The 16,518-nt window shown below is 57.4% G+C and overlaps 2 protein-coding genes and 1 long non-coding RNA gene across 22 annotated transcripts in view; 1 reads left to right on the plus strand and 2 right to left on the minus strand.

Moving 5' to 3' along the window:
• Window positions 1-13,700, minus strand: RPS6KA4 (ribosomal protein S6 kinase A4). Of its 6 annotated transcripts, none has more exons than XM_015113726.3 (17): window positions 13,561-13,700; window positions 13,448-13,473; window positions 12,471-12,689; window positions 12,260-12,375; window positions 11,299-11,406; window positions 10,994-11,074; window positions 10,799-10,902; window positions 10,543-10,693; window positions 7,061-7,225; window positions 4,251-4,379; window positions 3,926-4,059; window positions 3,734-3,827; window positions 2,923-3,096; window positions 2,649-2,843; window positions 1,835-1,994; window positions 1,495-1,658; window positions 1-932 (listed from the first exon to the last, which is right to left on the minus strand). In XM_015113726.3, exons 3-17 carry the CDS (start codon window positions 12,625-12,627, stop codon window positions 735-737), a joined length of 2,130 nt encoding a protein of 709 aa, XP_014969212.2. In that variant the 5' UTR covers window positions 12,628-12,689; window positions 13,448-13,473; window positions 13,561-13,700; the 3' UTR covers window positions 1-734.
• The window catches only part of LOC144334165 (uncharacterized), a 3,456-nt gene continuing 285 nt past the window's right edge, over window positions 13,348-16,518 (plus strand). Inside the window, exon 1 of the long non-coding RNA XR_013403668.1 lies at window positions 13,348-16,230. This is a non-coding gene — a long non-coding RNA (uncharacterized LOC144334165). The remainder of the gene's footprint in view (window positions 16,231-16,518) is intronic.
• Window positions 15,212-16,518, minus strand: part of CCDC88B (coiled-coil domain containing 88B) — a 17,271-nt gene continuing 15,964 nt past the window's right edge. For all 15 annotated transcript variants that reach the window (XR_013403608.1, XR_013403610.1, XR_013403607.1 and 12 more), the window contains one exon: window positions 15,212-15,698. Coding sequence is in view for 11 of the 15 variants with exons in the window: in XM_077962460.1 (XP_077818586.1) it covers window positions 15,333-15,698 (366 nt within the window). In the remaining 4 variants the exon portion in view is untranslated. The remainder of the gene's footprint in view (window positions 15,699-16,518) is intronic.

Genomic DNA, 16,518 nt, shown 5'->3' on the forward strand with positions numbered 1-16,518 from the left:
TGCCACACACAGCACTGGGTGGACTTTTATTTTAAAGTCAAAGGCACAGCCTAGATGGGCTGAGGCAGTGACCATGGATGCCCAGCCCAGACCCCCAAGGCCCCACCCCCAGCCAGGAGTAGCTGTGCCAAAGGGGAGGGGGTGGGTGAGAAGAGGGCCTCCTCTTTTAGGGGCCACCTATCTCCTTCCTTAGCCCCAACAGGGGAGAAGCAGGTGACATAAAATGAGGCAGAAATGCTTCAGGGGGTCCCCAGGGCCCCTCCTTCAGTCCCCCCAACACAGGTCTTTGGTGGACGTAATTGCACAGACAGTCCATAAAGTGACAGTTGAGGGGTGACCCTCCCAGGAACGGGGCCTTAGGGGAGAACAGGGGAGGGGGTCCCAGTTTAGGAGTTAGCACTCCTAACTCAGTGCTTAGAAGTGGGGGAGGGGCCCTTTCCTGTTGGAGCAGTCCCCCTGGAGGGGCCTTCTGCCCAGAAGAGGCAGTGTTGTGGGATAGGGCCCCCCAAACCCCACTCCCCAGCAGGCCCCCCCTTCCCTGCATTTCTATCTGGTAAGACATAAAAAATTCTCTGCTTATAAAAATACTTCTGCTCTGTCTGGGAGTGGGGTGGGGTAGGAGAGGGAAGGACAGTCCCTTAGGGATCAGGTCGGCTACTGGCAGAGGCCTCCAGGAGTGAGCCGGGCTCCCAGGTCACAGCCCCTATGAGGGAAGGGGGTCACAGTGGCAGGGATTAGGAGGGGGGCAGGGGGCCATTGGCTCGGCGGGGGGCCCCCTTGGCGGCGGTGGGGGCTCGACCCGGGGCGGCTGGTGCGGGGGAGACCCGGCGGGAGGCGGTGGCGCTCCGCAGCTTCTGCTTCCGCCGCTTGGCCAGGGGTGCGTTCTCCACGCTCTTCAGGAAGAAGCCCTCCCGCTTGCCCCGGTTGAACGCCTGGCAGAAAGGAAAGGGTGATCACGTGCCCCCACCCCCCTGACCCCGGCTTCCAGATCTGACTTTGACCCCCATTCCCAGACCCTGCCTCCAGCCGCCTAAGTCAAGGCCTAGGCCGACAGGGCCTTGGCCTCCAGACCGACCAGAGGCCGGATTCGGTTCACCTCCCCTTTTTTTTTTTTTTTTTTTTTTTGACGGAGTCTCGCTCTGTCGCCCAGGCTGGAGTGCAGTTGTGCAATCTCAGCTCACTGCAACCTCCGCCTCCTGGGTTCAAGAGATTCTCCTGACTCAGCCTCTGAGTAGCTGGGATTACAGGCGCGCGCCACCACGCCCAGCTAATTTTTGTATTTTTAGTAGAGACGGGGTTTCACCATGTTGTTCCAGCGGGTCTCGAACTCCTGACCTCCTGATCCGCCCGCCTCAGCCTCCCAAAGCGTTGGGATTACAGGGGTGAGCCACTGCGCCCGGCCGCACCTCCCCTTTCTGGGCTCCGATGGCCCCGCCTTCCCAGACCCCACCTCTCGAGGCTCTGCCCACCCCTTCAACGGACCCCGCCCCTTACCATGAAGGTGGCGTTGAGACCCGAGCGCACTGCGGGCCCAGAGGACTCAAGCACGTCGGGCGTCCGGAGCGGGGGCGAGGAGCGCGCGCTGCCGTCTTGCAGCCACGAGCTGTCCCGCAGTCCCTCGAGCTTCAGCCGCTTGGTGGGGTCCACAGTCAGGAGCCCTGGAGGCGGGGCAAGGAAGTGTGGGAGGAGCCTGGTGTAGAGGCTGAGCCCCAAAGAGATGGTAACAGCTCCACTCTCCTCCCCTACCCATCTCCAACCAGGACACATGACCCAGTGACCATCTCTGTCCAGCGTCCCCCTCCCCAACCATGGTCTGTGACCTCCAGCTCCGCACCTCGGACCAGCTCCTTGGCTTCCTCGGATACGCCCTGCCAGGCCTCCCCGTCAAGGGAGAAGCGCCCTTCGCGGATTTTGCACATGATCTCGGCCGCCTGGCTCTGCCCGCCCTGGCCAGAGGCCCCCTGGAAGGGGACCTGCCCCGACAGCATCATGTACTAGGAGGGGTGAAGGGAAGGTGAGACCGGCCCAGGCTGCGGGGCCGAGGCTGACCCCTCAGCTCCCACAGAACCACTCACCCTCCCCACTAGGAGCACTCCTGAGACCCACCCGTGGTGAACCCTGACTTCTAACCCCCAATAGCCGGATGCTTCGACTCTAGCACCAGAGCGACCCTGCCTCTGTTTTTTTTTGTTTGTTTTTTGTTTTTTGTTTTTTTGAGATAAAAACTCGCTCTGTCGCCCGGGCTGAAGTGCAGTGGCAGGATCTCAGCTCACTGCAAGTTCCGCCTCCCGGGTTTACGCCATTCTCCTGCCTCAGCCTCCCCAGTAGCTGGGACTACAGGCACCCGCCACCTCGCCCAGCTAGTTTTTTGTATTTTTTAGTAGAGACGGGGGTTTCACCGTGTTAGCCAGGATGGTCTCGATCTCCTGACCTCGTGATCCGCCCGTCTCGGCCTCCCAAAGTGCTGGGATTACAGGCTTGAGCCACCGCGCCCGGCCCCGCCTCTGTATTTGAATCACCCCGATCCCAGCCTCAGACGAAACCCAGCCGCCCCCACCAAGATGACCCCTATTCCCTCCCTCGTGCTGCTCCACATCAGGAAGACGCCAGAGCGACCCTGACACCGCCTCGAGGACCGCGTCCCATACCAGAATGACACCCAGGCTCCAAAGGTCGCAGGACTCGTCGTAGCCCTGCTGGGCCAGCAGCTCCGGGGCAGCGTACTGCAGCGTGAAGCAGGGCGTCTGCATGGGCACCCCTGGACTCTGCGGCCGCAGCCGCGCGAACCCGAAGTCGATGATCTTCACCGGGGCCCCGGGCGTGTCGTCAGCGTACAGGATGTTCTGCGAGGGCGGCGGGGTGGTGGTCAGAGGCAGCCCCGGACGCCACAGCCCCGCCCCGCCGCCGAGGCCGCTCGCCCACCTCTGGCTTGAGGTCGCGGTGCACCACGCCCGCCTCCTCGTGCATGAAGCTCACGGCCGACACGAGGCTGCGCAGGATCTGGCTCGCTTCCGACTCACTGAAGTGCCGCTTCTTGCGGATGTGCTCCAGCAGCTCCCCACCCCGCAGTAGCTCCAGAACCAGGTACGTGTGCAGCTGCGGGCGGAGTGGCGGGCCACGGTCACCACCTGCCCACCTGCCCACGGTGGCGGGCCCTCTCCCACCACCCAGGCCCGGTCCCCAGCCCTCGGGCCCTGCCCAAGTTCAAGCACCCCCTCCTCAAAATCCTTTTTCTTTCTTTCTTTTTTTTTTTTTTTTGGAGCCAGTCTCGCTTTGTCGCCCAGGCTGGAGTACAGTGGCATGATCTCGGCTCACTGTAACCTCTGCCTCCCGGGTTCAAGCGATTCTCGTGCCTCAGCCTCCCAAGTAGCTGGGATTACAGGCGCATGCCACAGCGTCCGGCTAATTTTTGTATTTTTCGCGGTGTTCCCAGGCTGGTCTTGAACTCCTGACCTCAAGTGATCAGCCCACCTCCGCCTCCCAAAGTGCTGGGATCACAGGCGTGAGCCATCGTGCCCAGCCAAAGTCCCTTTTCCTGTCCATCCTCAGCTCCGCCTTCCTGTCCTTAGGCCCTACTCCCCTCAAATTCCACTTCCTGCGCCTCCCTGGTCCCTTCGGGCCCCAATCAAACGCTAGGCCCCTCCCAATTTGCCCCTAGATCCCGCCCATAGTGCCCCCAAGCCCCGCCGCCTGCCCCTTTTCTCTCCGCCCTCCCCCAGCCGGAAGCCATCACCTGGTCGTGATGCACCTCGTGCAGATTCACCACGTTGGGATGTGACTGGCACAGGCGCAGGGCAGCAACTTCGCGCTGCGTGTTCGCCTCCAGCCTGGGGGACGCAGCAGGAGTTACGGTCTCCGTGCTTCGGCCCCGCCCCCGGGACGGCGCTCTGCCACCCCACCCCTACCCACGCCTGGGCCCTCCCACCTGCGACTGAGGATCTTGACTGCGAACTCCTGGCCGCTCTGGCGCTGGCGGCAGCGGCGACACACAGAGAAGCTGCCCTGGCCCAGAGCAGGCTCCCGCAGGTCCAGCTCGTACTGCTGGAAGAAGGGCGAGTCCTGGAGGCGAAGGCGAAGGGGGCGTGTCAGAGGTCCCACCTGGTAGCCCCGCGGCCCCGCCACGCCCCATGTCGCAGAGGCTTGGGACCTCACCGAGCTCACGCTGCAGGCACCAGTTGGATCTAGGCCTAGAGTCCCCCCGGCCTAGGCCTCTCCTAAAACCAATTTCCCCCCAGCCCAGCCCAGCCCACCTGCATCATAGCGCTCCTGGCCACCGCTGCCCGACCTGGCGGGTCTCCAGCACCAGGCGCTTCCAGCACATCGGTCATCACCGCATTGTTGTGGTCGAAGAGGATGGAGGGTGCCACAAAGGAGTATCCCTGCAGGGCGGGAGTCGGGGGGATGGGCATGGGGGTTGGGGGTGCAGGTGAGGAGACTCTGGTGGGGAACCAGGCAGAGGCAAGACCCTGGACAAGGGGGCAGTGGTGGGTGTTCCAATTGCATCCTGGTACACATAGGATGTATGGACACATTTTATTCCACCTGGTTTTATAATCACTTGGAGTCATGTCTGTCCCCACCAGCCTGTGACCCCAACTTTCTCATCAGAGTGACCACCTATTCCTCTCCAGGTGCCAAGGGGTGAAGGCCCTGAAAGGATCACTGAATGTATTCAAAGTGTGGCCTGAATTCACGCTTAGCCTATGACAATCCAACTCTATCCGCTGAGGAAAAAAACCTTTATTCCTCCCTTTCAAGCCAGACTTTGGCTTCTTCTGCAAGGGGAGCTACTGAAGAAATGCAAAAAGAAACCAGAGTTAATTATTTGCTTTTCCTAAAGATCCATGTCCTGGCAATTTGAGGAGCTTTCAAGGGTCATTTTAATTGTGTGTTGCGGCCAGGCACGGTGGCTCATGCCTGTAATCCCAGCACTTTGGGAGGCTGAGGCAGGTAGATCACCTGAGGTCAGGAGTTTGAGACCAGCCTGACCAACATGGAGAAACCCCATCTCTACTAATAATACAAAAATTAGCCAGGCATGGTGGCACATGCCTGTAATCCCAGCCACTCAGGAGGCTGAGGCACATAGAATCGCTTGAACCCGGGAGGCAGAGGTTGCGGTGAGCCAATATCATGCCATTGCACTCTAGCCTGGGCAACAAGAGTGAAACTCCATCTCAAAAAAAATGATAATAATAATTATCTGGGTGTGGTGGCACTTGCCTATAGTCCTAGCTATTGGGCAGGCTGAGGTGGGAGGATCACTCAAGTCCAGGAGTTCAAGATTGCAGTGAGCCATGGTTGCCCAACTGCACTCCAGCCTGGGTGACAGAACAAGATCCTGTCTCTAAAAAAATTAATTAATTAATTAATTTTAAAAATAATTTTAAAAATAAACTATGTGTCATTTTCTCCTAAAAATGTAGTACCCAGATCCATACATGGAATATTTTAGGCACTCACTACACATTTTTGAATCATTAAATGAATGAATGAAAGTACCTACCAATTCACGAGAAAGAACTTTCTCATGAGGGCTGTGAGACAATGGAATGGAATGTGGACATTCAAGCACAGAGTTGTCAATTCTAAGAGCTTCAGAGAAGGGATTTATCCAGCCATACTTGGTCTGTCTATTAAACAAGCCATACTGGTTTATTTAGTGATAATGATATGATCATTATGGCAACATGATAAACTGCACAGAAGGAGGTGCTGTCCACAGAGGACTGCAGCACAGAGAAAGGGTAACTGACCCCCTGGGCCAGGTGAGCAGACAAGGAGGCCTAAAAGAGATGAGAAGCTTGCCTGGTAGACTACTGTAAGGAATGTACTCCAGGTAGCAGGAATAGCACCTGCAAAGGCACAGAGGTGTATTCTGGAACCTCTGAGCAGTTCGATCATGCCCTCCAGAGCATCAAGTAGGAAAATGATGAGAACTGAGGCTCAGGTTCTAAGCAAGGACCACATCATGAAGGGCCTCAATGCCAAGCAAAGGGAGTTTGGACTTGTCCAAAAGGTGTAAGCTTCTAAAATTCAGTGGAGGGGGCTGGGCGTGGTGGTTCACGCCTCTAATCCCAGCACTTTGGGAGGCTGAGGCGGGCGGACCGCAAGGTCAAAAGATCAAGACCATCCAGGCCAACATGGTGAAACCCTGTCTGTACTAAAAATGCAAAAATTAGCTGGGCGTGGTGGCACATGCCTGTAGTCCCGACTACTCAGGAGGCTGAGGCAGGAGAATCGTTTGAAGCCAGGAGGCGGAGATTGCAGTGAGCCAAGATCGAGCCACTGCACTCTAGCCTGGCGACAGACTGAGACTCCATCTCAAAAAAATAAAAAATAAAAAATCAGTGGAGGGGACCCGTCCCTCCAGGAGTGTACCATGGTATGCCAAGGGCGTGCAAAGCCACAATATCGACATGTGTCTCCTCCTAGGTGTCCACATAAGCAGGTGAAGATCTCTTTTTTCTTTGTTTTGTTTTTTTTTGAGACAGAGTTTTACTCTGTCATCCAGCCTGGAATGCAATGGTGCGATCTCAGCTCACTGCAACCTCCACCTCCCAGGTTCAAGCGATTCTCCCACCTCAGCCTCCGGAGTAGCTGGGATTACATGCACCCACCACCACATCCAGCTAATTTTTATATTTTTAGTAGAGATGGGGTTTCACCATGTTGGCCAGGCTGGTCTTGAACTCCTGACCTGAGGTGATCTGCCCACGTCAGCCTCCCAAAGTGATGGGATTACAGGTGTGAGCCACCTCACCCAGCTGCAAGTGAATAAATTTAAATAATATTTTTACATAACAATAAAGAGATGATGGAATAGAAGGCAAATTAACAGAAGGTTTAAAGATAAATCATGAACTATCAAACACACATCCTGCCCCGGTGGTCTCTGTGACCGACAACCCTAGGTCCCCTTTACGTGGAGACATCTAGGGGAGACGTTGAGTCCCAATCAGGACACAAGGCCTAGGCAGTGTCCTCGGGTCAGCCAGGGCTGAGGCAGACAGCGACATCTCATCTCTCCTGCATCTGAGTTCCATGAGTTTATCCTCACCTGAAAGATGCGGGGGTCCCCAGGTGGGGGGCTGCCAGGGGGTGAGTAGACAGGCTCCAGCCGAGTGAATTCCTCTGCAAAGTTGCCCACATCCAGCTCTGAGCGGATTTGGGGCCGGAATGGGGCTGGAATCTTCCTGGCAGCCAGAGCAGCCCAATCTAGGCCCTGAGGGAAGGGAATCAGAGATTAGGTGTCAAAGGTCAGGCATGAGAAACTCCCTTCACTCAGCCCACCCTCACTGGGCAGTTCCTCCATGAGGCAAGGGCCCATCTGGCATTTGGGGTGGGCAGCTATTCCTCCTCCCTCCCTGGCTTCTCTCTCCCTCTGATAATACAATCCCTGTTCCCCTTAGAGAACCACCATTCCACCACACTTAGTCAGTTCTGGAACTTTTAATAGAATTGGTGTGAAAAGGTTGGGCATGGTGTCTCATGCCTATAATCCCAGGATTTTGGGAGGCCGAGGAGGCTGGATCACCTGAGGTCAGGAGTTCAAGACCAGCCTGGTTAACACGGTGAAACCCCATCTCTACTAAAAATACAAAAAAAAAAAATTAGCTGGGCATGGTGGTGCACACCTGTAATCCCAGCTACTTGGGAGGCTGAGGCAGGAGAATCGCTTGTACTCAGGAAGCAAAGGCTGCAGTGAGCCAAGATAGCGCCACTGCACTCCAGCCTGGGTGACAAGAGTGAAAACCCCGTTTCAAAAAAAAAAAAAAGAGTTGGCGTGAAAAAACAAACAAATCTCTTTCTCCTACTGGACTTAAATCTAAAAGGATGTGGTCTGGAACTGCTGGGGACCCTGTCAGGGTTAGATGAAGTCCCCATGCAGAAAAGCAGAACCAAGGGACATAGTTTCAGCACCTGGATGTGCTTAAGTCAGATAACTTTCCCTTGGCCTTTTCACTTATGGGAGCCAAAACGTGCCCTTTTATGTTTAAGCTAATGTGGCAGAACCTGTGGATTGCCTGCTCAATATCCATTCTCCCTATCTTCCTTAGTACCATAGCCCCAGTTTTATTCCAGGAACCAATATACACAGTTAAAAGAATATTTTACAAACTTGCTTGCAGTTAGGGGTGACCAAAACTTATCAGCAAAAATTATTACGTAGGATTCCAGGGAAAGATCCTCAAGAGGGAGGTTGCTAGTTGGCAAGTGCCCGTTTTGCCCCTTCTCCTTCCTCCTGCTCCCTACCTGGGAGACAGCTTAGATGGCAAGAGCTCCAGCAACCATGTTGGACCATGAAGCAACCCCAGGGATAGAAGCTACTTGGCTAAGAATTTTTAAAAAAAAAAAATTTTTTTTTAAAAAAAGAAGAAGAGTTTGGATTCCCGAAGACAATGTGGCACCGTGAAGACACCATGGCAGCCCTGGTCTGCTAATCTGGGCTTCTTTTATGTGAGAAGAAAAATAAGTAAGCCACTTATTTATAAGTAAGTATAATAAAAGGTTTACTTATAAGCAAACCTCTTAGGTCACTCTGTTCATTCTGATCTCTGTTGCTAGCACCAAACTTGATTCCAACGGATATCACCATTCTGAGTTGGACTTTTTGTCACTGTAGCCAAGGTGACTGACTCAAGTTGGAAGGCCCCAGTTCTACCACCAAGGACCTAAGCACTGCTATCACCAAAGAAGCTGTCCAAGAAAAGGCAGAAGGAGGTCAGGTGCGGTGGCTCACGTCTGTAATCCCAGCACTTTGGGAGACCAAGGTGGGTGGATCATGAGGCCAGGAGTTTGAAACCAACCTGGCCGACATGGTGAATCCCTAACTCTACTAAAAATACAAAAATTAGCTGGCCACAATGGTGCACACCTGTAATCCCAGCTACTCGGGAGGCTGAGGCAGAAGAATCACTTGAACCAGGGAGGCAGAGGTTGCAGTGAGCCGAGATCATGCCACTGCACTCTCGGCGATAGAGTAAGACTCTGTCTCCAAAAAAGAAAAAAGAAAAAGGAAAGACAGAAGGAGGGAAAGACCCCTGCCACACATCAGGCCTTGAAGACCTTGGGGCCTCTCCTGTATTACTGGTCAACCCATTCCAGCATCTGGCGCAGCACCCAGCATAGGCGAAGGGTGGGCTTGAGGAATTCACTGAAAGAGACCAACACTGCTCAGATGCTTTCCCCGCCCCCAACTCCCCACCCTGTGCAAAGGGACATCTTCACCTCAAAGACATAGATCCCTGTCTAAGAAATCATCTCAGGCAGGCCCTCCCAGGGCTTGGAAGATTCAAAGAGACGGCACTCGAAGTATGAGTAACACAGTACCTGGCCCACAATAAGTGCCCAGAAATGGGTGCTTTTGTTTAGATGTCAGATGAGTGGCAAATCTGATGCCTACACTTAAGCAGAAGACCATTAAGGACAGGCATTCAAGCCACCCAGCCTTGGGTTGAATCTGAGCTCCATCACTTCCTGGACAAAGTACTTAATTGTTTGGAGCCTCAGCTTCCTCATCTGTAAAGATGGGGACAAGAATCAAGGTGGTTGCCCCTTGTCCCCACAGCAGGGCGCTGTGGCTTACGCCTGTAATCCCAGCACTTTGGGAGGCTGAGGCAGGTGGATCACTTGAGGTCAGGAGTTCGAGACCAGCCTGGCCAAAATGGTGAAACCCCGTCTCTACTAAAAATATAAAAATGAGCCACTCGTGGTGGCATGTGCCTGTAATCCCAACTACTTGGGAGGCTGAGGCAGCAGGATCGCTTGAACTCGTGAACTGGAGGTTGCAGTGAGCTGAGATCGCACCACTGTACTCCAGCCCCGGAGACAAAGTGAAACTCCATCTAAAAAATAAGAATCAGGTAGTTGTGAGGGTGAAATGTGTTCATGTCTATAAAGGGCCGACACACAGTAGGTATTCACTGTTACAAAGTCCTGCTGGGCGATGACGCTGGCCAGGCCCAGCCCCTGAGTCAGAGCATTCTCACATGGCCAGATTCACTCTGCACTGTACTCTAACGTGTGTGCTCCTAACAAGTGAGCAAACACCCATGTGTGCTGACCAACTGTCCTTCTGAATGACAGGCACACAGACTGCACAGGGAGGGACAGGGATAAAGAACAAAATGCCTGGGTGGGTGCTAAAAGCCGTAAGTGTGGGTTTTAGTACTGATCTGGGCCAGCAGGAGATCTATCTAGAGCCAAGGTCTGTTCCCAGCTCAGCACCATTTACTGTGCCATCTGGGGCAGGTCACCTGCCTTCTCTGGGTCTGTCCAATGAAAGGACCAACCAATCCATTCTCAAATCCCTGACAGTCCCAACAGCCAATGAACCTAGAGTCCTTTCTTTCAGGAATGCATCTGCCAAGTTTCAGTGGGGATGGATGTGAAGAGAAACCTAGCTTACACACACTTGCTTTCTTTCTCTGGGGGGATTTCCAAATAAAGTGAAACTGGCCAGGCACAACCTCAACCTGGAACAGCAGCCCCACCTGGGTATGCACCAGGGGGTGTGGGGCCCTGAGTCAGGAGCCTCACCTGGAAGAAAGGGTGGTTCCGGACTTCCTGTGCCCCCTGGGGCCCCGCGCCCAATCGCTTCTTGGGATCCTTGCAAAGCAGCCGCTGCAGCAGGTCCTGCGCCACGGGCCCGATCCGAGGGGGGAAGGGAGGGGAGCACTTCAGGATCCGTCTGGGAGGATTGGGGGGGCGTCAGGGGCAGCAAGCCCCCCCCCACAGTGCTGCCCAGGCAGGCCCTGCAGCCCCCTGGCCGCCCTCCACGTCCAGCTCTACTCACCGAGACACCTCAGCCTGCGTGTTCCTCTCACCCTCCAGGGTGAAGGGCGAGGCTCCCGTCAGCAGCTCGAAGAGCAAGATGCCCAGGCTCCACCAGTCCACAGCCTGTGGGTGGAGCCAGGGTGAGAGCCTGCGTCTCCCCTGCCTCACACCCCCTCTTTCCACCTCCCCCAGCCCCACTTCCCTGCCAACCCACCTTGCCATGACCCGCCTTGCTACGGATGATTTCCGGGGCCATGTACTCAATGGTGCCACAGAAGGAGAAGGTCCGCTCTTTCTGGGAGGGCAAGAGGTCCTGTTTAGATGGCCAAGCCTCTCCCGTGCTGCAGCGCCCCACAAGGCCCAGAGTAAGACTTGCTCAACTTGTGAGGTCGGAGAGTTGAGCTGTGGAAACTTCTTGGAGCTATTCACTTCTGCAGCCCCAGAATGCAGGCCCAGAGCAGGAAGAGGCAGGAAGGAGGATCAAATGGGACACCGCAGGCAGAGACAACCTCCACTCACCTCCTCCGTCAGGAACTCCTTGCTCAGCCCGAAGTCCGTGAGGACAATGTGGCCCTCGGAGTCCAGCAGCACATTCTCCAGTTTCAGGTCTCGGTAAATGATGCCGAGCTGGTAGGAGCAAGAGAGGTGCTGAGGTCTCCTCTCCCAAACCCTCCCTAGCTCCTGCAGCTCCCGGCCCTGCTCAGGATAAGGAGACCCCCCCCCCAGAGAAGGTCATCTGCCTGTAGAGGGGGGTCTTCAGGGCAGAGCCACTGAATAAAAAAGGCCATTTAAGATATAAAGCAGGCCGGGCGCGGTGGCTAACGCCTGTAATCCCAGCACTTTGGGAGGCCGAGGCGAGTGGATCACGAGGTCAGGAGATCAAGACCATCCTGGCTAACATGGTGAAACCCCGTCTCTACTAAAAATAGAAAAAATAAACCGGGTGTGGTGGCGGGTGCCTGTAGTCCCAGCTACTTGGGAGGCTGAGGCAGGAGAATGGCCTGAACCCAGGAGGCGGAGCTTGCAGTGAGCCGAGATCGCACCACTGCACTCCAGCCTGGGTGACAGAGCGAGACTCCGTCTCAAAAAAAAAAAAAAAGATATAAAGCAAAGAAGGAGGGCCCCGTGGGACAGGCCCCAAGGTCCCAGAGAGAGGAAAGTCTGCGTGAAGAGCCCCATTTCAAGGGGGCCTTTGGAGCCAGGCCATGAGGTTTCCATTTGAGGAAGTTCTGTGAATGCAGCCCTGAGTTCCCTGAAAAAGGAAAGCCCCTTCGAGGAGGTGCCAGGGGAGGGGACCCCAGCAGGCAGCGATGAGGCTTCTTGTAAGGGGTCCTGGGGAAGTAGCTCCAGTTCCCACCCAGCTCACCACTGGCCCCCCAGGAAGCCCAGGGGGAAGCCTGAGGCTGCCCTGCCTGCAGATTCCTTCGAAGGCCCAGACCCAGTTCCCATGGCAACAGCCTGTGACCAGGTCTTCACCCACCTTGTGCAGGTGTTCCAGGGCCAGCACGATCTCACCCCCATACACGCGCACCTCAGCCTCCTTGAAGTACTGGCGCTGGTAGAGGTGGGTGAACATCTCTCCGCCGCTCACATAGTCTGGGAGGTGCAGTGGAAGTTAGGAAGCAGCCCCGTCAGGTGGCCTCGCCTGCCCTCAGCCACACCACCCCCGTTGGGATGTGGCGTGCGCTCACCCAGGATGAGGTGCAGCTTGGCATCCGTCTGGAAAGCGTAGTGCAGCGTGACCAGGAAGGGCGCCTGGCGCACCAGCTCCAGCACGGAGCGCTCGGTGCGCGTGTGCTCCTGCGTCTTGGCGCGCTGCACCAGCGCCGCCTTGCGCAGCACCTTCATGGCGTACAGCTTCCCCGCGTCATGCCCGCCCGCCTTCCGCACCAGGAACACCTTGCCGTAGGCTGTGGGAGCAGCGAGTGGGTGGAGGGTAGGCTGTGAGCGGGAGATTGGTGCAGGCTTGGGGGGTGGGGGCGATGCCAACCCAGGAGGGTGTGCAAATTAGGCGAAGGAGCCGGGGCAAGAGGCAGGTGTGCAAAAAGCTGGCAGAGCCTTCTAAGGAAAGGGTGTGCACACCCCGGGAGGGTGCCCAGCAAAACCAGGGAAAGGATGTGCAAACCAGGCTGGAGAGCATGCAACTCCAGGGGGCCTGCTTCGAGGCGTGGGGGCGGGGCATGTGCAAATCTGCGAGAGATCAGATGGATGTGAAAAGATGCCAGTGCAAGGAAGGGAGGCAGAGGTGTGCACCTGGCTGGGGAAGAGATGCGCAAACCAGCGCTGGGGCGTTTGCAAAATGTGGGAGGGGATCCCATATTGAAAGAAAGGGAGGAGGTATGCAAATAACTTGAGAGGGGTGCAAGTCCCCCTCCCCAAGGTGTTGGCAAATCCAGGGGGGTATGCACGCACAGGACCGTGGAGGGAGGAGTGATGTCAACGTGGAGTGCCCTGGAAGTGGGCATGCAAACCCTGGCAAGGCAGGGCGGGGCAGGCAAGGCAGGCTGTGCCGGGAAAGGGTGGGGGGCCTGCTCAGTGGCCTGGCCCAGGCCCAGGAGTGAGCAGGCAGGAGGTCAGGGGCACCGCGCCTGGGACGCCTGCCCGGTGGATGGGGGTCCTCACCTCCCGTGCCCAGCACCTTGAGCAGCTCGAAGTTCTCCACGCTCACCTTCTCCTCGTGCCCGGTCAGGTTGGCTGTGGGCACAGGGGGTGAATGAACCCAGCCGGTCCATGACCCGGCCCGGCCCGCCCGGGGCAGCCGCAGTCAGGCCCCACACCCACCTTCAGTGATCCGCAGCTCCACGGCGCAGCTCTCATCCTCGTCTTCGTCCCCCATGGCGGGCGGGTCGCTGGGGCCCGCGCGGCTCGGGCTCCGGGCGGCGCCGGTTACATGGCGGCTCCGGCCGGGGCGGGCGCTTCCTGGTGCCGCCTCCGGGGCCGAGGCGGGCGCCGGCACCGCCTCCCGGCTCCCCGCCCTACGCGGCCTGAGTCAGGCGGCTGGAACGTGACAGCGCCGGGCTGCCGGTGGGCGGCCGGCTGGGGACGCCCTGTCTCCCGAGCCCCCCGGCCAAGCCTCAGGGCCGTGCGCTCCGGGACCTTACTCGACTCTCCAGAGAACTGGAAACACCCCGTGGGAGCCATCCCTGAGCCCGTGGGTAACCTGGAGCCTCTGGGGCATTTGCCCCCAAGACAGGGGTCTGCCTGGGAATGCCGGCTGCAGCCAGTGGCTGGAGGACACCAGGAGTCTGTGCCCCAAGATGGGGGGCGAGGTGCCTGGTGCTGGGCAGGCTGAGAAGGGGTCTGGATCCTGGAAGTCACTCAGCTCTCAGGCAGTGGGGCCTGCCCTACTCCACCTTCCTGGGGGTGGCCACCAGGGTCCCACTCCCCAGCGGATTGGCCTTTGCAAAGAGGAGCCTCATCACCAAGAGGGGGCTGGAGCCAAGCCTGGGACCCCATGGCAAGGAGGAGTGGCCAGTTTTCTGACCAGCTCTCTGTAGAGGGGGCCTGCAGAATCACATCAGCCCCCAGCCACCATGCAGAGCCCACCAGGTGCCATGCGCACCTCATGTGTGCTGCCCCTGTTGTCTCCTAACCTGATGCAGTACCCAGCTTAGAGCCCTGAGTAGGCCTCAAGCAGAGATGTCAGTGCCACACGGGGTTGCCCCCTCTCCCCATGAGGCCCAGGGCCCCTGCTGACTGGTCCTCCTGAGCCTCTGCTCCCTCTTCTTCTTCTTGCCTTCCCCTTCCTGACCACCAATGGGGCCACCTAGCAAAGTGGGACAGCCATGAGGCCCCAGGCCCTGAGACCAGTGGGGAGGGGCTCGCTGCTCCTCTGCCAGCTGGAGAGGCCAGGATGTCCACCCCACGCCGTGTCCTGTGAAGCCCTGGCTGAGAGGAGGAGGGACTCAGGCTGCTGCAGGTCACACCTGGGAGGCTGGTCAGGCTGCCCCTCCCAGCTCTGCATCCCCCAAGTTCAGGCTGACTCATCTCAGCCCTGGGCAGCCCCACCCTCCCCTGAGCGGCCCCAGGTACCCTGACTCACATCCTGCACCTCAACCTAATTGCCCCCCTTCTCAGGCATCATGCTAGAGGCCCTGGTCAGAGAGCCAGCATCCCTCCCACACCTTCTGGCAGCCCCTGGCATTAAGTGATGCCCCACCAGGCTGTGAACTGCCCCCCACCCCTTAGCCCAGATCTTAGACTCCAATCCCTGCTGGCTACCCAGGATGTCATCCCCTCTCCACCTCACCAGGACATTCGGGCTTTGGCCAGCCGGACTGGCCAAGCCCCTGGAGAAAGGCCTGTGTCGCCCTGTCCAGGCAGGGGCCTTCTGCCCACAAACCCCCGCCAACCAGGAGGACTGGGGCGGCATGTGTTCCTGGTGCCCCGGGGTACCCAATGCAGCCAACAGACAGAGCAAGACTCAGAAGGCTGCAGTTCAGCTTTATTCTCATGCCCCTCATGTCCAGCTGAGGCTCAAGATCAGCCCAGGCCACAGTCCCCCGGCACTGGGACTCAGCTCCCTGCCTGGACTGGGCAGGGGGCTCTCTTGCCTACTCCTGCCAGCCTCCTTCAGCTGGGGGATCCCCCAGAGACCGCTGCCTCAGCGGGAGCCACCTGGAAGAGCCAGAATCCCGGCCTAGAGCCACTCGTGTGGACCAGCTGTCCCCCCTGTCCACACACGTGTCCCAGCTCCACCTCCGGGCCCCGGCACCGACCATGGAGGATCTCCAGGCCCAGGCCTCCTTGTCCAAGGACTCCCCTTGGGGGCCCTGGCTCCCTGAGCTCTTGGGCTGCCTGGGGCCCCCGCTGACACTCCAGCGGCAAGAGGGCTGCACTCCCGATCCTGCTGTCCCCATGGTGTCACTGGCTGAGGGACGGGGTGAGGGGACGTTTCTCCGGTTCCTGTACCTCGGGGCCTAGAGGGAAAGGCTCAGCTCAGACCCGCCTCCCTCAGGAGGACTTCCAGAGTCCCAGGAGGCCTACAGGCTCCAGCACCTTCTGCCCACCCCCAACCTGCCAATACCCACCGCTTCCAGCTGCACCATGCCTGCTCTTCCCTCAGCGGTTCCCTCTGCCCAGAATGGTGTTCTCAGGCGTGTCCACACGATAAACTCTCCCCTCAAGTCTTTGCTCCAACTTTACCTCCTCTCTGAGGCCCACCCCAGCACCCAAGTTACTAAAACTCCAACTAGCCTGCCCAGAGGTCCTGAGCTCCTAACCCCTCCCCTGCTCTCCTTTCTTCCCAGAGCATTAGCGCCTCCTGATGGTCCATGGGGTGTAGGGCTGAGCTGCCCTGGGTGAGCTGAGCAGGTGAGATGGGGCTGGCCTGTGACGTGCTTCAAAGATCTACTATGTTTTTTGTTTTTTGTTTTTGAGGCAGTCTCACTCTGTCACCAAGGCTGGAGTGCAATGGCGTGATCTTGGCTCACTGCACCGTCTGCCTCCCAGGTTCAAGTGATTCTCCTGCCTCAGTCCCCTGAGTAGGTGGGATTACAGGCATCCCATACCTGACTAATTTTTGTATTTTTAGCAGAGACAGAGTTCCACCATGTTGGCTAGGCTGGTTTCTAACTTCTGGCCTCAAGTGATCTGCCTGCCTTGGCCTCCCAAACTGCCAAAGACTTACTATGAAAAAAATCACATCTGGCCGGGTGCAGTGGCTCACACCTATAATCCCAGCACTTTGGGAGGCCGAAGTGGGCAGATCATCTGAGGTCAAGAGTTCGAGACCAGCCT

This window comes from Macaca mulatta, chromosome 14 (assembly GCF_049350105.2).
Source record: "Macaca mulatta isolate MMU2019108-1 chromosome 14, T2T-MMU8v2.0, whole genome shotgun sequence".
In the NCBI taxonomy this organism is placed as follows: Eukaryota; Metazoa; Chordata; class Mammalia; order Primates; family Cercopithecidae; genus Macaca; species Macaca mulatta.